This window comes from Falco peregrinus, chromosome 3 (genome assembly GCF_023634155.1).
Source record: "Falco peregrinus isolate bFalPer1 chromosome 3, bFalPer1.pri, whole genome shotgun sequence".
In the NCBI taxonomy this organism is placed as follows: Eukaryota; Metazoa; Chordata; class Aves; order Falconiformes; family Falconidae; genus Falco; species Falco peregrinus.
This window is the reverse complement of record NC_073723.1, coordinates 70,416,072-70,436,624: the sequence shown is the minus strand read 5'-3', so window position 1 is coordinate 70,436,624 and position 20,553 is coordinate 70,416,072. Positions and strand designations below refer to the sequence as shown.

The window sequence follows — 20,553 nt, the reverse complement described above, 5'->3', positions numbered from 1 at the left end:
CCTTTGTTCCTGCCCCCCGCCCTCCCCCCACCTCTTTTCTTCTCCTGAACGTGTGCAGGGCTTTTAGTAGAACCACATTAATTAATCAAACTGGTAAACTGAGTAATCTTTTTAAATGTCAGTTTCTATTTGCTTTTTGGCTCACTGAGTGATAAGGTGGCTGTTGGCGAGTTGTATTTCTGGTATTACCATTTCTCCTGTCTGTACATGCATGAGTCTTTCATTGTCATCACTTCTGATACTTCTTTATATTGGTAGTAGGGAAGATGGACATTTTTACAGTCCATCTTCTTTATTTTTTCAGTCATTTGGATGTTTCTATTGCTTGATCTTCCTCAGGTTTGGTTTCTTTGTTTGACTTTATATATTTGGAAAATGGTAACTACAGCTGCTTAAAAAATACTGTCTCTGTAAACTGTTCATTTTAAAAGACAACAACAAAACAAAAAGTGCTCCTGAAGAACGGGGTTGTGTGTAGTGCAGATGGCATCTCTCTTATTTAGCGATTAGATTATCTGTTCATGCTTTTCAAAAGGTATGAGAACAGCCTAATGAAACATTATGGAGCATGTATCTTATCATGTTGGACATCTGAAGACAGTTTTGATAAATGCTTGCTGATTACAGCGGTGTACGTAAATGGAAGCAGTTAGCTCTACAGGAAAACCTCCACCTATTTCCAGGTGAGTAATAGTGTATATTTACTGATGAATCAGGTGTCACCTGGGACTGAAGAAGCACTGAGTGTGAGATCTGAGTCATTTCCTCGGGCTCTCAAGGTTTATCTTACCACTGGCTTATTAAGGTAAGCAGCAATAGTTAACTTGAGGTGACTATTTCTGAAAGTTAGGAATGTGTGAAGTTCTTGATAAATAGGAAGAAAATGTAATATTTTACTTGTACTCATTGAGTATGAAATCACCAAGACATGTTAGAGACTAGCCGCATCATCACTTTTCCAAGGTTTGGATAAACATTATTCAAATTGCATATGTAAGTAACCCCACCTGCACGTTACAGTCTGGACTGCATTGGAGTGTAAGTTGGCTCCAGAGGAGGGTACCAAAATCTGAAAGTGGCAGTGGAACTCCTGTAACAAACCTCTTGGTGGCCTGGTAGCCAGAACTCACTAAGGTCAGGCTCTGAGTGATAGCCCTTACAATGTCTAGAAGCCCCACTGAGATAGAGTGCTCTGATTTGGTTTAAAATATGCCCTTATATACTACATAACTACCTACACATTCTGATATTATGGCTGCTGAATGAAACAATGTATCCTCTATTTTCTTGTAGCTTACTTCTTGCTTTTGAGGGCCTTCATATACCAGTTGTGGGGCAACTTTTGAAATTGGCCTCTGCACTTCATTAACATAGGTAGTGCTTCAGGGTTTGGGGTTTTTTGTTGTTTTCCCCCTCACAGTGGTCGGTAGATTTGAATGCCGATTGAGAGATTTTAAACAGTCTGGACAGTTGCCTGAAAATAAACAATTAAAATGTCATCTGTCTGGACATGTTTGGGTAAACAATTTTGTATTATTTTTTTTTTTTTTTTTAAAAAAGTTTTTCCTCTGAGACTCTGGTTTTCCCCTGATATGGGAAAGTTCAGCTATTAAACATAACATGCAGGTTAGCATTTCAGCTTGCTAGTTCATATGTTACAATGGTCCAGTTTCTTCTAATCACATTGGTGCAATTGTAATTCTGCACAGTAGTTTTTGTGAGAGTGCTTCTGTATTGACTTAAAGCATGGAGGAAAGCACTCTTCTCTTGTTTTACTTTTAGAAAACAAAATACCAGAATATGGAGCAAAATCATGGGAAGAGATATCTGTTTTTACAGAAATTGTTGACATAATACCAATTACACAGAGGCGGTTGACATTTTGGTTTGAAGGCATTCACCTTTGTGAAAAACTGAGCAGAGTTTAATGGTTTAGTAGAGTTCAGTAGAGCCTCTTGCTTGGAGTCTCTGGAGTTGCAATTCTCACTGTTAGCAGCGTCACAAAATTGTTTGCTTCTGAAGAGACTGTCAGAGAAGAAAATACTAAATTTTGTGCAATGTCAGATTTCCTGTCTCAGCATTCTTGCATGGCGAGTAATCTGTTTGGTAATCTCCAAATCTTGCTGCAGACTTGGAGAGAATATATACAATATCTGAAGAACAACTGGCTTCCTAATGATTTTCTCTCTAAAAATAATAATGAAGAACAATGATCTTGTATAGTGAATATGACCGTTGTGAAATGGAAGTTACTGTCTCAGTAAGGGTCTGCTCCTCTATTCCTGGTAATGGATGCTGAAATCAAAGCAAGCAGTGAATGGGAGAAGTTTCTATTTGTGTTGGAGATATCACTGTGGAATTTTTTCCTTGCTGTTGGAGTAGATTATTTTTGGTTACCTTTTTTGAGATTCTCTTGACTTGTGTTGTATTGCTTTAGTGTTAATCAGGTGTATTTTTAGTGTATAGTGTATGTATAGTGTTATTTATTGTATATTTTATGACAGTCTTTCTGGTTCAGTTTAGATAGTTTCTTGAAAACTGACTGACAGCTAGAATATTTCAGAAATCAGTTAATCTTCTCTTTTGATTTTGCATTTTGTGGTTGGTAAGGTAACTAGGGAAAGTGAAAAAGGGATCCTTCTGCTTCTACCTCAGGCAAAATGGTAAATTGATTATAACAGGTGTTCTGAAATTGCTTTCTTAAAAATATTCAGAAAAGTATTGTATACATTTCAGTGTTTATTCTTTGGCTTTAGGGTGACTTTTTTTTCTAAACATGAAAAAATTGTGGATATTGTTCTAGTAAGTAATTTTATTTATGCATCATTGACAACTCTGTATTAGTTAACATTTGGTTTATATGTGAGAGACTTGCAGTGGCCTGCTGAAAGGAAAGTCAGCCAGATTTGGGCCCATAGTTGGACATAAAGTGGACAAATCCCCTGGGATGATACTCTGGCTTTCTGAAAAGGTAGTTGTTCCTGCCATGTAATTTTCATGTCAAAATTTAGCATTTAGCTTTCTGTTCATTCCTGCTAACTGTCTTGCATAAGAATTGAAGTTGCGGAGAGTTCATGGGCAAAGTCTGTCTCTTAAAATGATGAATTTTAAAATGTATTTTAGTGGTAGTTCCAGAGGAATATGTTTGAATATTTATTTACTGGATTTCTTTGAAGGAGGGAAAGCCTTTTAAGCTACAAAAGTGTAAAACGTTTTGCAGGAACGATTATTGATGAACTGGTTCTTTACACTGAGTTGCAGCTTTCTGATTTACTGGAGCAGGGAAAGAAGATGGTACTTCAGGTCATGGTTTTCCTTTGCAACTTTTTGCAGTTCTGTATTCATGTAACTACTACCCAGAACCTCTGACACTGCTTCTTTATCAAAGAAAACCACAATAAATATACCTATTTGCCACCAGAGTTGTTTTAAAAATCTATTTATGCCTGCTGTTGTTTTGGAGCACAATCTACCTGCATATCTCCTTTTAAGAAATAGTTAATGATGAAAGGGTTTAAATCCAAATTCTTACACCACCATATTGTGTTGATATAGAAGTGGGAAAGCTCAATAGTTTCTTAATTTCTTAATTCTGGTTTTGTTCAAGATTTGCAAAGGTCACTAATACTTCTAAGAGTCTTCTTGCTATGTCTTTGGTGAGATATGGGAAAGGGAGGTAACTTCTGATTTTTTTTAAGCACATTGAGAACAAACACCTCTGTGTTTTAATAGGTTCTAAAAACTTAACATATACTTCCCAATTGTCCCTCCTTCCTGTCTTTTTAAATCGCAGGTCATTACTTAAACTGCAGATACATTTTTGTGCATGCTTTCTCTCTCTCTCTCTCTCTCACATACTTTCTCATTTAGGAGAGAGATTTGGATCCATAGTGTTGGTGAGGTTGTTGGGGCTTGTTAAATCCTTGGACTATTACCCCTGTCATCTGCTCTTCCACATGGGCACCCTTGATACCCACAGAGGAGACCTGGAGCCTATCAAGCATGGTTATATGGCTCAGTGGTGGAGGAACAGGGGACATGGAGACCATGAGTTTTCTCCTTATTCCTCCCAGTTGGGGGTGCAGGGCTTGAAGAATTGGATGGATCCTAGAGGTCAACAACCGGTTGCACAACTTATGTTGACAACAGGCATTTTGTTTTTACAACCATGGAGGCCCTCTTTCAGGATCAAGGACTGTTCAGAAGAGACTGAATCTAGCTGATGAAGTCTGGCAAAAGCATCTTTACCAACAGGCTGGCCAACCTGGTGAGGAGCGCTTTAAACTAGGAACAATGAGGGACTAAGATGACAACCCACAGACAAGTGAGAAAGTGATAGATGGACTGGATTGGCAAATAAAGGGCACAGGGTGATGTGGCCAAGAGAAACCTTGAAAACAACACAGCAGGGCTGAAGGCAGAAGTTGGTTCCATGGACTATGAAAGAAGATGATACTGATTTTTGCCTAGTGTCTAACATTCATGGTGAGTCTTCTTAAGACTCAAGGTTTCAGTAGTAATAGGACAAATATTAGCATCTAACATCTGTAGCAATTTTTGTATATAGTCTTATAGTGAGGAACTATTTTTGACACATTCGTATCTTGATGAAGCGATCCCTGATAAAATGGTCAATGTCTTTCCTTATCTTCACATATTGATAGTAAAGGTAACACTAATCTAGAATGTGTTAAAGCAAAGAAGTGTCTGTACTTTTGTGCCCATGCTTTCATGGATGGAGCTTTTAATCACCTGTGGTGTTTGCTGGCTGCACTTACTTTTCAAATACAACAGAGCAAATGAGACTGACTGCAGGAAATTATGTCTCTACTCTTGATAGTTACGCTTTCCTGATGACTGTTCTGTGCCGATGACTTAAGTTTCAGTTTCTGAGGTCTTCTACAAAACTATACACTTTTGAAGGGAATAGAGGATTTTGGTTTGGTGGGGGTTTTTTTTGTTTTGTTTTTTTTTTTTTTTATTTGCTTACATGGGAGTTAAAAGGTGTCATGCTAATGTTTTACAATCATGCAATCTATTTTGTGTCTTTATCATCTCCTTGTAACTAAAAAAAAATTACTTCCATGCCAACTGCATTTCAAAACTCTTACTTGAAAAGAAATCTTTTGAAATTTTGAAAAGGGCAATCATCTGTTGAATATTTTCTAAATGTTACCCTCATAAATCTGGATGCTTGAAAATATTTTCTTTTAAGTGGTGTCTGTGCATTTATTTATGCGGCACATTTACACGACCTGTGATCATTCTGGGAGCACAGAATAATAAAAGTTTCTTTCAGGGTCATGTATTTAATATCGACTGATTTAAATCAAACAGGGAAGTGGAAAAGCGCCTATCATTCAGTTACAAAGTCCATAATTTTCTGTCTCGGGTGGATAGACAGGAGTATTCATAGAAAGACTTCATGCTGTGTCACTGGTGGTGAGTTCATGGTGGCATCCCCCATAACCAAATGTTAAGTAGCAAACCTTGTTTCTGCTGTTAAAACTGGGACAAGAGGAGAGAGAGGCTGTGTGTTGGATTGGATTTGAGAGCTGGTCTGGTTCAGTTCTCTCCCTCTCTCTCCCCTGATGTTAGGAAGGATTCTTTTTTGCCCCTCTCCCACCCCTTTTTCAGCTCCTTGAGGGGCCAACAAGCATTGGGAGCAGCCCAGCTTGAGGGGATGGTGAAGAGGGAGGACACAGGCCTGGGAATGGGGCAAGGCTGGGGCCATGGTGCGAGTGAGGCACCAAGACATCTGCGTTAAAATACCTTGCTGCTTTTGAAAGACAAAGGTGTCTTTTTCTCAGCAACCCACCACCCCTCAAAAAACCCCAAACCCTCTTTGTACAAGGTTTAAGAAACGTTTGATGATTTTCTCTTATCACAGTGCAGGAACAAATGCATTGGTCAGTATTGTGGTCAAAATTTTCTTTGAACCTGTGGGTCTTGCAGGTAAATATATTTTAATATCAGACAACTAGGTAAAACTTTACTTAGCTTTGGCCTAGAAATATACTTCACAAAGCTAGAGACTGCCAAATGACCTAAAGCAGTGAAAACAGTCTTCCTTCCAAATCAGTATTTTGGAAAAACTTCCTTCTGAAATTAACTGCTTGGTGTGGAATTTAATTCTTCTTTTAATCCTTGGCAAATAAATGTAAGCATTGGTTTTTAAATGCTGAAAATGACTTGGTGGTTTTTAGGGCGTTGAAGGGATAAAATTTTAAATATAAAGTGTATTTACATAGCAGTTTGTGAGCTTTCTTTCCTCATGAGCTAGAAGCTTGAAAGTGAAAATTAAATTCAAGAAGTTGAAAGTCCATTTTTGGTGTTTCAGGGTGTGTTTCCTACCCATTAAGCTCAAAGGGGATTTGGATTAGTCTAGTATTTCACTGTGAGTAATATAGTGAGAAAGTCCTTTAAAGCTGTCTACCCTTTTTATACTTTTTTTCTTGTAGTACCCTCTTAGTACAGAGCTAGTAGTAAAAAGATAGACATTGAGTAAAGCCAGTCTTCAACCACGTATAGAAATGACCCAGACATACATGCTGGCATGTTTATTTTACATGCTGAAGGACTGGTTCTTGCATGTGCTGAAATTAAGAATGAAATACAAGAAGGGAAATTCTAGCCTCCCTGCAATCTGGTTTGCTGCTGGGGAAGTGGGCAAAGCTAAACTGTTGTCGGGTGCCCAGTTCCTTCTCTGTGTGGTAGTTGTGCTTCAGCTCTTTGTAGCCCACAGTCACATGTGTTCCACTTGGTTTCTGCAGGCCTGTGGAGTCAACACTTTGTACTGACAAGGGAAGCCTTATGTGTTTCCCCTTACCAAAGGTAGTGCTGGCTGCAGAATCAGGATGTCTGCTGTGTTGGGTTTTTGTCAAAAATACCTGTCCACTGTCAGCTGGAGTACTGCAGAAGCCAGAAAGTTTTCACAGCAGGTGGCCCAGAAAAGGTGTTTTGTTGCCTGTAAGGTGGCAGACTGGCTTGTTTCTAATAATCTTGAATCATTCTTAGCTTGATGCTTTCACAGTAAGTATTTCCGAGATGCTCTGTAATAACTTTCATTTTGGAATAATTTCACTCAAAATACCTTCTAGGTAATGGAAGGAAAAATGAAGAAAAATATTTAACTGAATATTTGATATTGGTTTTACTCATTTAAGGCACACTTGAGTATCTTCTTGTTCCTGGGCCACTGCAAGCGTCCTTTTGTGTGATGAAGCAGCTTTGGACTTTGCTTCAGGTGTCTGAAAAAAATTTATTTTTTTTAGAACTCTTCCATAAGCAGCAGGCAAATGCACCATCATACAGCCAGTGCTTGGTAGGAGTCTGGGAAAGGGCTGTAGTTTCTCCTCTGAGTATCATGACATCATGTAACTTCAGAACTGAGTCATGGTTTGGAATCGTGAAATCTCCCAGACATACTCCTTTGTGACCAGCTATTTCTAGGTTGCCCCCAGGGAAGCGTTTGAAGAGCTTTTTCAGTGCCTTTGCTTTCTTTGCTGTTTAGTGCTGCTTTGTAAAAGTGCACACATGCCGCTGTGCAGCCCAGCACCCTGTGGAAACCCTCGCAGCGTTGCTTTGAGGCAGATTTGTAGTGCTGCTGAGTGCCATGCTGTACTGTTCATTACGGTGTGCTCCCCACAGAGAGCTGCCATCTCTTTTACCTCTTCTCTCATCCTGCTGGTAGAAGAGGCAAATCAACTGGTTTACTGCCATAGACCCCTAAGGAGCATTCAGGGCTGAGGATCTCTGATAATTCAGGCAGTGGAGTGTGTTTTGCTTTTTATCCATTACAAACTGCCAAACTCAAACCAGCAATATAAGAAGTGCAATGTACAATGCTGAAAGGCAACTTTTTCCTGAAAAAAGCTCAAAATATTTGTAATCCTTTCTCCATGACTAGTGGATTGTTATTTGCACTTTTTGAAATGGTCATAGTTTTGGGGTTTTTTTTCCCTATTAACTATTTTGTATCATTCTCGAACTAGTTGCTAGTTTTTTGCATCTCTTGTGCTTTTAGCATAGATTGAGTGAGTATTCAGGTGCTTAGAGATGACCTTTTTTTATCTTTTTCTGGTATATCAGATATAGGAATTATTTTCATCTTTTTCAATGTGCTAGAATATAGCAATGGTTTCATTAGCAGAAGGAAACAGGATTGCTTTTGTATGCTTTTTTTATTATTACACTTCAGAAAGACCTCCAGTGGTGGCATTTGAAAATTATTACTCTGCTGGGTTTAGACACTGCCATTGTTCAATGTATTTATGAAGCCCTTTAGGAGATGCACTGAGTCTTGAGGCTGCAGCATCAACATTGTGTTTATGACTTAAACCACATTCGAGAGTGAATTATTTGTAGTTGTTCAACACGTGGCTAAAATGAGTGCTTAAAGGAAAGTAAATTAGCCAACACTCAGTCTAGATAGGATAAAGGTGATGAATGGACTGTGAAAGCATTAGTATTAGTAGCTGTCACTCTTGAGACTGTTCTGGAAATCTGCTTAAACACCTTTTGTAAAAGAGATTTGCTATTGTGTTTGATGTCAAATGTACTTATTTTTGGGTTTGTTCATTGAGTGTTGTTATGGTTCCTCTTTGATTCATGAGGTCAAGAGCTGCATCCATCAATGTGCCTGCCAGATAACTGTTTGCAGTGGCACTGTAGAAAAACTGTCTGGGTTCAAAGCAGGCAGTGTGTGTACTTTAATAACTTCAGTTTCAGGTCAAGTGTTCTGGAGGCTGTCAAAACTCTGTGTGTTCCCAAGTGTAGTTTTTGGTCCTTATATTGATATTCACTGTTCTGTATTGTGTGTGCCACTGCGCTGCTGTTACAGCTGAGGTGGTGGTCGTTGTGCTGCTCTGTGGGACCAGGGTGGGATTTGTAGAGGAAACAAGTCATAGCTCTGTCCATACTTGTTTGAATTTCAGGTGATGCAGGTTTCCTGTGTACGGTTTCAGGATTAATGTGCACAGAGCAAAAGTCATATGACTGGAATCTTGCTTCAAATTGAAAATATTGACCCGTAGTGTATTTTTGTGTCTTAAGTAATTTTGCAAATTCCTTGCCGTTTTATGAGGATTCCTGATTCTGGCAGTGTCTTGGAGTACCTACAGAATAACAGGTCACTCACATAGCTTTTCTTCTCCCTCAGCCCCTATGTATAGGGGACATGAGTTTGGGTTTGTTGGGGTTTTTTTCAGTTCATGGTACTCATGGGAAAACCTTGATTCTTGCACAGGGTTGTCTGTCCTGGTTTTTATTTTTTTGTTTTGTTTTCCAAATGAACTCTGTCATTTTAGCACCTTTCTCCCAAATGTGATTAGCCTTTGTCAGTAGTATGGACACAGCAATGGGATCACTTGCGCTCCCTCCTCAGCACTGGGGGAATCCCTTACGGACTAGTGAAAGCTGACTAGCGGCATACTGTGGATCCATTAGTTGTCTCTATCTGTTATGTTCTGAAGGGAAGAAATTTTAGTTCAGTTATTAAATATGAGAACCCCATTGTGGTCATGAACCTTTTCTGAAAATGAAACAGAATTGCTATAAAGGCAAGATATCCTGTGTATTAACCCAATTTGTAAGAACGTCACGAACAGAAGTAGTTTTTAAATGCCTCTCATAAATGGAGGGAAACATATAGCAAAATAGTGTGGAACTGGTAATGGGAAACGTAGCAAATTTTTGAGTTGAAATTCAGTGTTTTGTACTACAACCCCTCAGTATCTAAAGGTTTTAAAAATAGACTGAATGCATTTCTTCAAAGACCCAGATAATGTGTTTGAAGCATCTCTAAACCTTTTTCAAAGGGCCTTTGTCTGCCTTAAGGGTTAGTGATGGGATCCTTTTGTTTGAAACTTCTTTTGAAATCCTCCATCGATGACATTAGCAGCAGTGGGACTGTACTGTTGGAACTGAGAGGAACAGAAAACTGTCCTTGGAAAACTCTAGTCCTCTCTCTTTCCATCACTGTCATTTTTTCCATTCTTTTACCTTAAATAAGATTTTGACATGTGCACAGGAACGTGAGACTAATTACTCTTTATATAGAAGTTACTGAGTAGATGATATTTTGAGTTCCATTTTAGAGACTGAATGTAAAGAATCTGTAGAAGTGAAAATTAAACTGAGAATATGCGGTATACCAGAAAACTGGAGATTATTCTGATTAGCTTGCTTTTTAAAGGAGTTATTTCATTTATCTGAAAATTAATGGGAAAATTTCAATCCTTTTCATGACTGCTGGGGACTGAAGAACTGATATAGGAGTTCCTGGAACATTTGCAAGAGCTTGAAGCTGTAAAGATGAACTCAGCTTCAGTCTGGCATAACCCTATTCTGAATTACAGCAGTAGACTTGCTCAGGGAGTACAGATAACTGCTATGGCATTGCTAAAATTCACCATTCACATTCTGTGCAAGAAGCCTGGTGCTTGCTAGTATGAATTTCTGTATTATTGGAAAGGGGGCTGGAAAATCTCCGCAATTTAAGAGGAATTAATGGATGATTTCAGGAAGATGCTTGAAGACACTCATTAATGCAGGTCCAAGAGATTTCTGCCCACCTGAATAGGCCCAGCTGCTATTTCATGAGTTCTTGCTGCTAATAAGGGTTGTTCACAACATCTCATCTGTTTGTGTTACGCTCTGCCTGTAAAACTCCTCACAATGGATGTGAGCTAAAAACTTTGAGGTTTATAGAGGTCTCTGAAAAGAAAATAACAAGGAATTTCTCCAGCTTTCATGAAAGCAACGCTGTTAGTACTTAATCTGGAGATGCAGAATACAAAAGCAACAAAGAATATGATCACTGTTAGAATGACATACATCCTGTCCTTACGATTGCAGCAGTATTTGGTATGTAGAGAAACACTCACGCATTTGGTGGACTTAGCGATACATGACCCTCAGTCATGTTACTGTCACATTTCTGAAGGAGCACATATCCATGACTTACAGATTTTTCTTAATTTTTTTTTCCTCTGAAACTCTGTGAAAGTTCAGTTATGTCTGAGAAGAGGCAACACATACAATGTCCTTAAGGTGAACTAGAACGTGAACATCATACACACATTTTGTGAATATTAAATGAAAGGTAGCCTTGCATGATAGAATTTAGGTGAATATCACTGCTGAGGTGGAAGTTCAGGAATGTTTTGCAGAGTTCTTCAGCCAAGTCTGGAGTTGCGTGATCTACTGCTATGGATACAGTTTAGATTGTCAAGATTGTTACTGCCTACAACAATTTACCCTTTTTCTGTTACTCAAAATGGAGGTTTATTGCAAGTCAGATCTGGTTTTATACACTAGAAACTCTTGTCTGTCTTTTGAGGTGGTGTCTGTTGCTTGTCTTAATTTTGTAAATGTAGCATAGAGAAAGAATCAAGTGTTTTACCGTGCCCCCAATTCTGCTAGGTGTTGTGGACTTAAGTGCAGGGAAGATAACATGCTATGGATAGGAAGGAATGAACAAATGAGAATGAGAGAAGGAACTGGAGAAATGGCTGTGTGGCCAAAGCTGCAGTTCATGCGCTCATGCTCTGTGTTGTTTTGCTGCAATTAGAACTTCTGATGTCAGTGTGGCACTTTTCTGAAGAAAAAAAAAAAAAAAAGAAAGAAATTTCAGTCTGTTCTCATTTGTGCCATTGGGATGGAGCTAAACATACTAGCTAAGTATGTAAGAAAGCAGAGTAGATTGTATAAGGTAGGAATGACAGCACAGACGAGTCTCTGCTTCACCTTGGATTTATTTAATTCTGTTTAATTTATTTAATTTTAGACATAACAAGCCTTGAATAATTGGTTTCTGATGAGAAGTTTTGACTTTTCTGTGTGTTTTTGTCATTTGCAAAATGAAGTAATTGAGTAGCAGTCTTATGGTTAAAGGAAAAGAAATAATCCTTTCCTAACTAGTATGCAAAAATGACAAGGTAGTTAAAAAGCTGGCTTGAATGCTCCGGAGTACAACTTTCCATTTCCAAGTCCTATGTTTTCTTGAGGACATAGCTACTGCAGTAGATGTGATATGCTTCACGGCACTTTTCAGCCTCGCCTGGTACTGTGGTGCCTGCAGAATACAGCTCGTTGTAACTCAGCATTTCTTAGTATTTCCCATTAGGTAAAGATCATCTAAATAGGACTGATAGCAGCAAAATACAAACAGCCTTGCTTCTTGCACTAGTGGTGTATATACAGTCAAAGCATGATTTTTGATATTGCTATTCATTTGTTGCAAATATTTTGATAGCTACCTGTTTGTATATTTACCTATCAAAGTTTGTAAAATGTTGTGTAACGTGGAGACTGTGGTGCTCACTTGGTGGATAATGAGGAAACAGGTGAACTGAATCACAAGGCATTGGTGAGCAGCTACAATGGGAAGCTGGGCCAAAAGTGTCTTGTAAAACTGGCAGATTACAATGCAATTTCTAATTTTTATCAGGGCTGAGTGAAGAGCAGCTATATATGTACATATTCACGTAGACACAGTTGCAGTATATGTGCGCATCTTGTTTTGTAACTACTTTATGAAATGATAGAAATATTTCTATTCTGTGGCCAGCTGTTACCATGAAGTAGGTGCTGGCATGCTACTTTAGTGTTGCATGGTATTTTGGAACACGAGTGGCCCAATTCATGTAAGAAATGTAACTCCAGTTTGCTTTGATTGTGATCTTGGTGCTCAGTGGTTTCTCTCCCAATGTCAGAACACCTGCAGGATGGGGGACGTTCTCCTCACTTGTTCTGAAGTACAGGTTGGAGGCCCTAGCTCAGAAGAGGGTCTAAGAACATTGAGAAAGCCTGTCTCATGTCAGGAAACTTGACTTGAGTTCCAGTTTATATGCTAATTTGTGGTGATCGAGGAAATGTTTTTTGGGGAGAGTGAGGGAGGATTTTTTTTATTTAGGCCTATGTAATAATTGTTTCATGCTAAAATCAGGTGTAATCTATAGTTCTTAGGAACTGATGCTGTAAAATAAAACTATTTTGCCTATCACTTCTGAAATCGCACAGTCGTCGACCTGAAAGTAAGAGCTAGATAGAATTACATTTACTATGTTATGTACAAAGGGCCTTTATTGTATAACCACTCACAAGCACTTTATAACTGCAGGTAAAGAATCTCTCCTGGCACAGTGTGAGGGAATGTAGCTTTACTTCTGTTTATTGGTTGGAAGGATAGAGACACTTATAATTTTTAGGACACTGGAAAACAGAATTAAGCAACTGGCTAAATCTTGTATTTTAAAATGCTCTTTCATAATGTAACTTGTTTTAGAGGATGTGGATCATTGTTCTTTTCAAGTGATCTTTCTTGTATTGTTTTTGTTAATACAGATATTAAGTATGCCGGTAATCATGTGTCATGTAAATTTTTAGTGCAAATAATAAGGAAATCTTTTTAAAGTTTGCATTTTGTTAAGAAGCCATGCCAAGTAAATTTATATCCAGCCGTGCACTGCCATGTTTTAGGCTGATGCCACACAACTTTTCCTGTCAGTATCTCAGAGCTGACATTTGTCAACATCAACATTGTGGCTTATCCAGGGAGCAGACAGCATAGCTTCTGTGCAGTTCTTCCCAGTGATTTAACTCGAATCAGAGTATGTCAGGGCTCTGTCTTTCTAATTTCCCTGAGACTGCCAAAAAACATGTTTTTAAAGTAAGGGATGCAGACAGCTTCCTAGTAAGGATTTGGATTGACAACTTGTTTTATAGACACCTCTGAGTATCTGTTGGGTAGTGTTTTGTTGCTGTTGCTCTTAATGCCTTTGCAGCAGGTGTCAGACTTCCAGCTGTTTCCAAAGAGGAACAGCAATCCCTCTCCTCATGCGCCACCAGCTTCACCATATGCTAAATACAATGGAATATATTTGAAAATGGAGCTAACAGGCACTATCTTTGCAAAACCTAGATGAATAGTTCTGATCAGTTCAGCTGCTCCCATCATCTGGGAAAGCCCTGAAACTGGTTTGATCATCTAATTGTATGAATTGTGTGTCATCCATCATGGCACAATTTTTAGTGGCGTTTTGCTTTGGGATTGGCTTATTCTGCTGTAGCAGGTGTTGTCTTTCCTTTTTTTCAGTGTTCAGGGCTGTTCTCCATCTCTTTCTACAAAAATGTAGTTGAGTTGCTTCTCACTATAGAGCAACTAAAATAGGTTGGTGAACCTGACCGCAACATGCAGCTTACTGAATCTCAGTGGCCTCTACATTCAAGTGGCTCTGTAAACCAGTACAGATGCTGTAGACTTTAGTATGTGTCCTACTGGGTGTGTGGAGAGCACCTAACACACTGCAAACTGGGTGGATCCACAACTTACAAATCATATCTGTGGGGACAAGGCTTAAGTAGTTGTGCTGATGACAAAGTTGTTTACCGAAAGCAAGTTGTCTCCCAGTATAGCCACTGCTGATTTCTGACTGGGTCCCTCCATCTTCCCAAGGGACACTAGTTAACCCAAACTGAGGGGAGCATCTGCTAAAACTGTCTTGTCTCCTCAGCTTTGAGAGATAGATAGCTGATGGGTTTTCTGCATGGGATGCTCGGGTTGGTGCCTTGAGGCAGTGCAGAATCCTTTCTTTTCTGCAGGTGTTTCTTCCTCTGAAACAGTTTCTCCTTTCTTTCCTGTTCTCTCTGCTTTCTCTAATTCTTGTCTGCTGCTGGGTGACACCAGTAGGCTCCTAGGTCTGTCTGTCTTTCATTTTTTTTCTTAACAAAGCTTACTGTCTTTCTTCAAAGTCTCTTGAGTTCATGTGCCTTAAGTTTGTACTCCTCTGTTCTGTAGGGAGGTTGATAGACTTAACTTACCTGTCATTTTTTATCTTCTATATGGTTGTTAAAAAGGGGAAATAAGAGACCACTTTACGAAGAGACCAGTTTGGAAGTGTGCTATGTTTCTGAGGGCAGAGCTGGTAATTTTCATGGAAAGATTGTATAGCAACATTTTCAAAACCTAAGTCAGAATTTATACATTGTACAAAGGTGATTGCTCCAAAACATCACACAAAGTCTTCTGAATGAGTATGTACTTGAACAGAATGATATCTGTCCTTTAAAAAGCATAGGCATACTGCATTTCTTTTTTTTTCTTCCTCAACTCTTAGTCCAGTAATGTTTAATATTGCATCAGTCACTTCATATCCATTGCTCAACAGTTGACTGCATGTGAAATTTACTGTGTGCATTGCTGCAAGCATGCATGTACATTTCTCTTGAGTATCAAACTAAAATGTTTTGAAAACATCAGTTTGTTTATTTTTTTAGTAGCAATGTAAATATTTAAAACTCAGGGTTTCACAGGGTATGCTTTCTTCAGTCTTTTCTAGGTAGGGAGTGAAATGCTTTGACTTCTGGCAATTTAAGTGTTGAAACTGTTGACTTACCTCTGGGCCCTGTCTAACACCAGGTAGCTATTTGGCAGGTTTGTCTCAGAAAGAGAGAAGTACATGAGTTGGTTGAAGACTTGAAGATGGCTGCTTCTAAGCAATCTCTAGCTCACTTATCTTTGCTCTGTAAGGAGAAATATTTGTGCACTATCTTCTGATCTCTTGGTTCACTAAGTAAACAATGGAAGATGTCAATAGAAAGAAAAGGAAATATGAGGAGGAAAGGTGGAAACTTACAAGTTTTGACATGGTTTTTAAGATCTATCTCATTTAGATAGGGCTTTTCTAGCCCTCTTCTTATGTCCTCTAGTGAGTTTGAAACGGATTCAGAACCCCCCAAAATCTGTGTTTTCTGAGAGTATTTCCCTTTGATATTTTGCAAAACCACACATATATATAGATATCAAACCCCTCTGTGTTAATGATTCTGTATTCATTAAGAATGTAATGTGTGCATAATTAGAGAAATTTGAAGAATGTTTCTATTTGATAATTATTAAAAAAAAACCCTAATCTGAAAAGCTGTTTGTTTTACAGAATGCTGAAGTCAAGGTGGAGGAAGCAGCTAAAGAAAGTCCAAAAGCAGCCAGACTAACACAGCAGTCTTCAGAGGATAATGAAGTATTTGGTGAGTTACTTGGACATCTGGAAAATGTTATTTGATCTGTTAGTTCAGAAAAGAGAATTCCCACAAAATTCTTGTGATCTGCTTAATGTTGGTGTATAGCATTTGAGTGTGGGCCATACAGTTCCACAGAGACCTAGAAAGGTAGAGGAGAGGACCATGAAGAAAACAAATGGGGACCAAAGGTCTAAAATAAATCATCTCTGAAGAAGGACTTGCTGTTGGTTACCACAGAGAAGAAAGACTGAGTGCAAGTGTTCGATAAAATTAAAGATGTATGCAGTAAGAGGGAAAATAAACTTTTCTCAGTCCGTAATGGCTAGGACAAAGAGTGAATTCTTTAAATAGGAGAAAGAAAGATATGGTTAAATGTTGGGAAGGGGAATCCTAAAACAAATACTAAAATGTGGGGATGCATCATCTGGAAAGTGTGAAGATTCATCATTGTGGGCCTGTAAAAAAACAGGTTACACAACAGTCTAAACTGACGTAATGTAGTTCATCTTGTTGCAGACAGATAGACTAGATGACCTTTTAAGATACTTGGAGGCCTAGATTTTAAATAAACTCATTGTGATAGTTTTCTGTGAATCCCCCTCTGCCTATAGGTTTTGCTGGTAGTTTTATTATTTGATCTGAAATCTGTATTTGGCCTTTTCTTCTGCATTAAGATCTGGAAAATGGGCAGGGAAACCTTATAACTTTGTTGATTTTATGCTAGTAGAACTCCAATAAAAAAGCAGTAGTCTAACATTAATGCAGGAGGGGTGAGGGCAAGACTGAAAGTTTATCAGTTGGTATAGTATTGTTTCCATGTATTTATTATGTTCTAGAATGGAAGCTCAATGTCTGTGGAAGACATGTGGATTTTATTAAGGCTGACTAGCTTGAAAACTTTTGGATGAGTCAAATATTTTTGAATACAGTAAAGATTTTTTTTTATTTTAAGGTACAAAAGGAATGGAGTATGAATAATTAAATCCTTCTTACTATATATGGAAACAATGCTTGTGATCATTTAAACTAGTTTGGTTTCAAATCAGCTTTCCTCAATGAGATAGTGTAGTGTGATTGGCACGTGAACCTGAATTCCTGGTGTGGATGATTCCAACACTGATCATATAATGCCAGTGTCTCAAGAATCCACAAGTGGACTTAAGAACTAGGTTTCAATTTCATTAATTCAGTAGTGAAGCTGTTACCTAATTTGCTCTACGACTGCTCCACTGGTTATTTGCATAGATCCAGTAGATCCAGTGTTACTGTTTATAGAGCCCCACAGCACTGTGTAATGTGCAGCTCAAAGCGTGTAATTTCCCAGTTCAGATCTCTGGTTTTCTTTCTGTGAGAAGGATGTAGACAGCAAAGCAAGGAGACCTCTGTCTGCCTCTTTCTACCAGAGAAATCTCAGGCTTTTAAACCTTCTCTGGTCTGTTCCCTAGCCCCATGTACCAGTGAGCTAAACCAGTAGTCAAGCCTGTGGTCCGTATGGGGACTGGGAACTTAAAAATGGGAATTAAAAACACTGAAGTTCACTGTTGGTAGGCTTAAAATCACCATCCTGTGATCCATACCCTCACTATAAATTCTTGTACTCATTTAAGAAGGTTGACATGCAGTGTACTGCATGTTCTTTAAAGCTAATGATTTACTAACAGATTGCTAAATATTTCCATGTTCCAAATCTGTAACTGAACTGCTTATCTAAGGTAAGCCAATGATCAGCCTTTGATAACTTGATGTTACAAGGAGGAAAATTTCTTTCCAACTCAAAACCACTCAGACTTATAGGGTCTTAAATCAACCCTTTTACCACTTTACAAATGAAAGTCTGGTTTGTTTGTTGTTTTTAAGATTAGGTCAAAATGGGGTGAAAAAAAAAAGGAAACATGGTGTAAATGGAGTCTGTAATCTTCTTTTTCACCCTGGTCAAGTGAGGAAATCAAAGTGGATTGAAGGTGCAAATGAAACCACCTTAGTGTGAGACTCCCTGAGAGTCGGGGAGAAAATTTTGGCAGATAACAAATTTCATGGCTCTGAGAATGATGCTGTTGTAGGTACTTGCCTTTCCCTGCAGTTGTGGGCAATTTCTTAAGATGCTCAAATCCATCTTATAGGGGATAAATAGTAAGCTTGAAACAGTTTTCCCTAGGTGAGTTATTTGCTGTCCTGTGACTTCAGTGATTAGATTACAGACCCTGCTCAGTTATTCTCCCTCTGGGCTGATCTATTTCAAGCTATCCCTCATTTCTTTCTTTTTTCTTTTTCCCCAGTGATGCTAGTTATAATGAGCGCACCAGCAGTTGGTTAATTTATAGCTTCAGCTTTGACTGGAATCCCTCTTCTGAGTAATTCTAAATAGCCTCCAGTCTCTTTGAGTGGGTACAGCGCAGTGTTCCCTTTTCACATAGATCGCTATCTTCTGTGCCTTATTTACTTATTTTTCAGGAACATCACTGTCCCCAGCTTTCTCTGGACAATGCCACCCCCTACAGAAAGGTTAGCGCAGGCACCAGAGAAGTCAGTTCCTGCCCGATGCAGCCGCTGAGCCCTCTTCAGAAACGGGGGCAGCAACCCTTGACTGCTGCCTGCCTGTTCTGTCTTGGTGCTGGGTGTGCAGCAGGCACTCGGAGGGGTGGTGTCCCCCTGCATGCACCGCCTGTCCCTCTTCGCTGAGCCACCCGGTGGCAGCAACTGCCAGTCCGTGGCAGCCACCAGAGTGCCTGGGTTGTCAGGTCAAAGGCTCTTGAGCAAAGGAGACAGAAATACCTTCCTTTGCTCTTGTGCCCCACCCCCTCTCCAAGGTCAGTATTGTCTTGGACCAGGTGACAATATGATTTTTCAGGAAAAGGGAACTTTCTGTGCTGTGGACAGATTGGAATAGATGCGATTGCTAGAGATTGTTATACAGAAGGTATCTGAGGGAGCTGCAACATTTGAATACAGCAGTATTTCCTTTGGAAATGTGGTTTCTGCATTCTCTATTGGTGGGGTACAGTTTTGGAGGCAAGCACATTATTATTGATTGAAAATGTTGCGGTACTAAGGAACCAAGTATGGATACCTCTTTCAAGTCTGCTAGACCCAATAGCATTCTTTGTAGATACAAGCAAGGATTGATCCACTACTGTGGAGAGCCGCTTGTGAGCGAACATGAATGTCAGCTTTCTTCTTCTACTTCCTCTTCTTCGTATGGGTTGCATTTGGGAGTTAACGTTCTGGAGGTTTTTTTAAATTTCTCTTTAATATTTATTTTTATACTGGGGTATAGCTGAAATGTCCTTACTAACGATAAAGCTGTATTGTACCAGCTGCTTTAAAAACATACAAACAAGTCAGGTATGTCTTGTGTTTCAGAGAGCAAATTCTCAAAGGCGATGAACTTTTTATACGAGAGGATAGAGTGGAGAAATGGAGCATAAGGGTAAGGATATGGGAAAGAAAGGAAATCTAGTCTGCACAGTAATGGCATTTGTAACTGAAATTCTGAATTAACAAGAGTTAGTTTTGTTTGTCCTTTGAAAGGATTTTCTTGTGACACCCAACAGAGTTCTGTTGTCTGATATATACTGAATATGCATCTGTGATGTGCAACTAGAATGTCTTGCTTGCTACAAACTTCTGTTGAACTTGCACGTAGTCAACATGGTCTCTGTTGCAACCAGTATGTATTCAGAAAAGGATCATGAATGACATCTCAGTCCAAGCAAGAGAAGAAAATTGCTGGGTAGAGTGCTATGCGTTTGAAGAAATGCATCAGAAGGTGACTTCCAGAGATTATTTTCAGAAGTCTATTAGATCCACTAGTACTCTACAACTGTGAGGTGGAAACATGGGAGCAAACTGTCTGACCTTCCTCTGGTACAATCCCATATTGCATTAACTTGGAAAAGGACATAGGCAGATTTTTATTGATACTTTTTTTCCATAGGGTTGAACTAACGTAAAATTACAAGTAAGGAAAAATTCTCCATGGGGGAACTGTAGTATGTTGACAGAGTATTTCCCTTTCTGATAGGAGTGAATAGTCAAAGTGTACTAACTTTCCAAGATACAGTAAGTCTTGGTCTTCTCAAACAGGAAAGTTTTATTCCTATCTAGCAGATCAGGTCTGAAATTGTATCTGTGGATGTGGCCATGATTCTCCATGGCTTGGTGCTTTCCAGTCATTCGTGCTGGGACTGGAGTTGTATTGTGGAGCATCCGTTTTGGGTGGTGGTGGTGTTTGGGTTTGATGGTTTTTCTTGTGTGTTTTGTTTTTATGAAAAAGGTGAAATTAACTCTCTTTTTTCCTCTAAAAGAAAAGATCAGAATTACAGAGCTATACTTCTTTTTTCTTCCCCCTTCACTTAGGCAAGAGGTGAGCCAGCTGTGTTCCGAGCATGGCAAAGTGACACTAAATGCAGCTCTGTCTGTCATTATGCCATTCTAATTGCAGTACTGGGTACATCCTGAGGTATCTTTTTGTATGCAGCACTGAGAGATATAGCTAGAAACTGTACATTCAGCACAATTCCACGGCAACCC

The 20,553-nt window shown here is 39.0% G+C and overlaps 1 protein-coding gene across 4 annotated transcripts in view; it reads left to right on the top strand.

Moving 5' to 3' along the window:
- Positions 1-20,553, top strand: part of MBP (myelin basic protein) — a 120,139-nt gene that overhangs the window by 43,381 nt on the left and 56,205 nt on the right. For all 4 annotated transcript variants that reach the window (XM_055799463.1, XM_055799464.1, XM_005240306.4 and 1 more), the window contains exon 3: positions 15,939-16,029. In XM_055799463.1, coding sequence (XP_055655438.1) covers positions 15,939-16,029 — 91 coding nt within the window. The remainder of the gene's footprint in view (positions 1-15,938; positions 16,030-20,553) is intronic.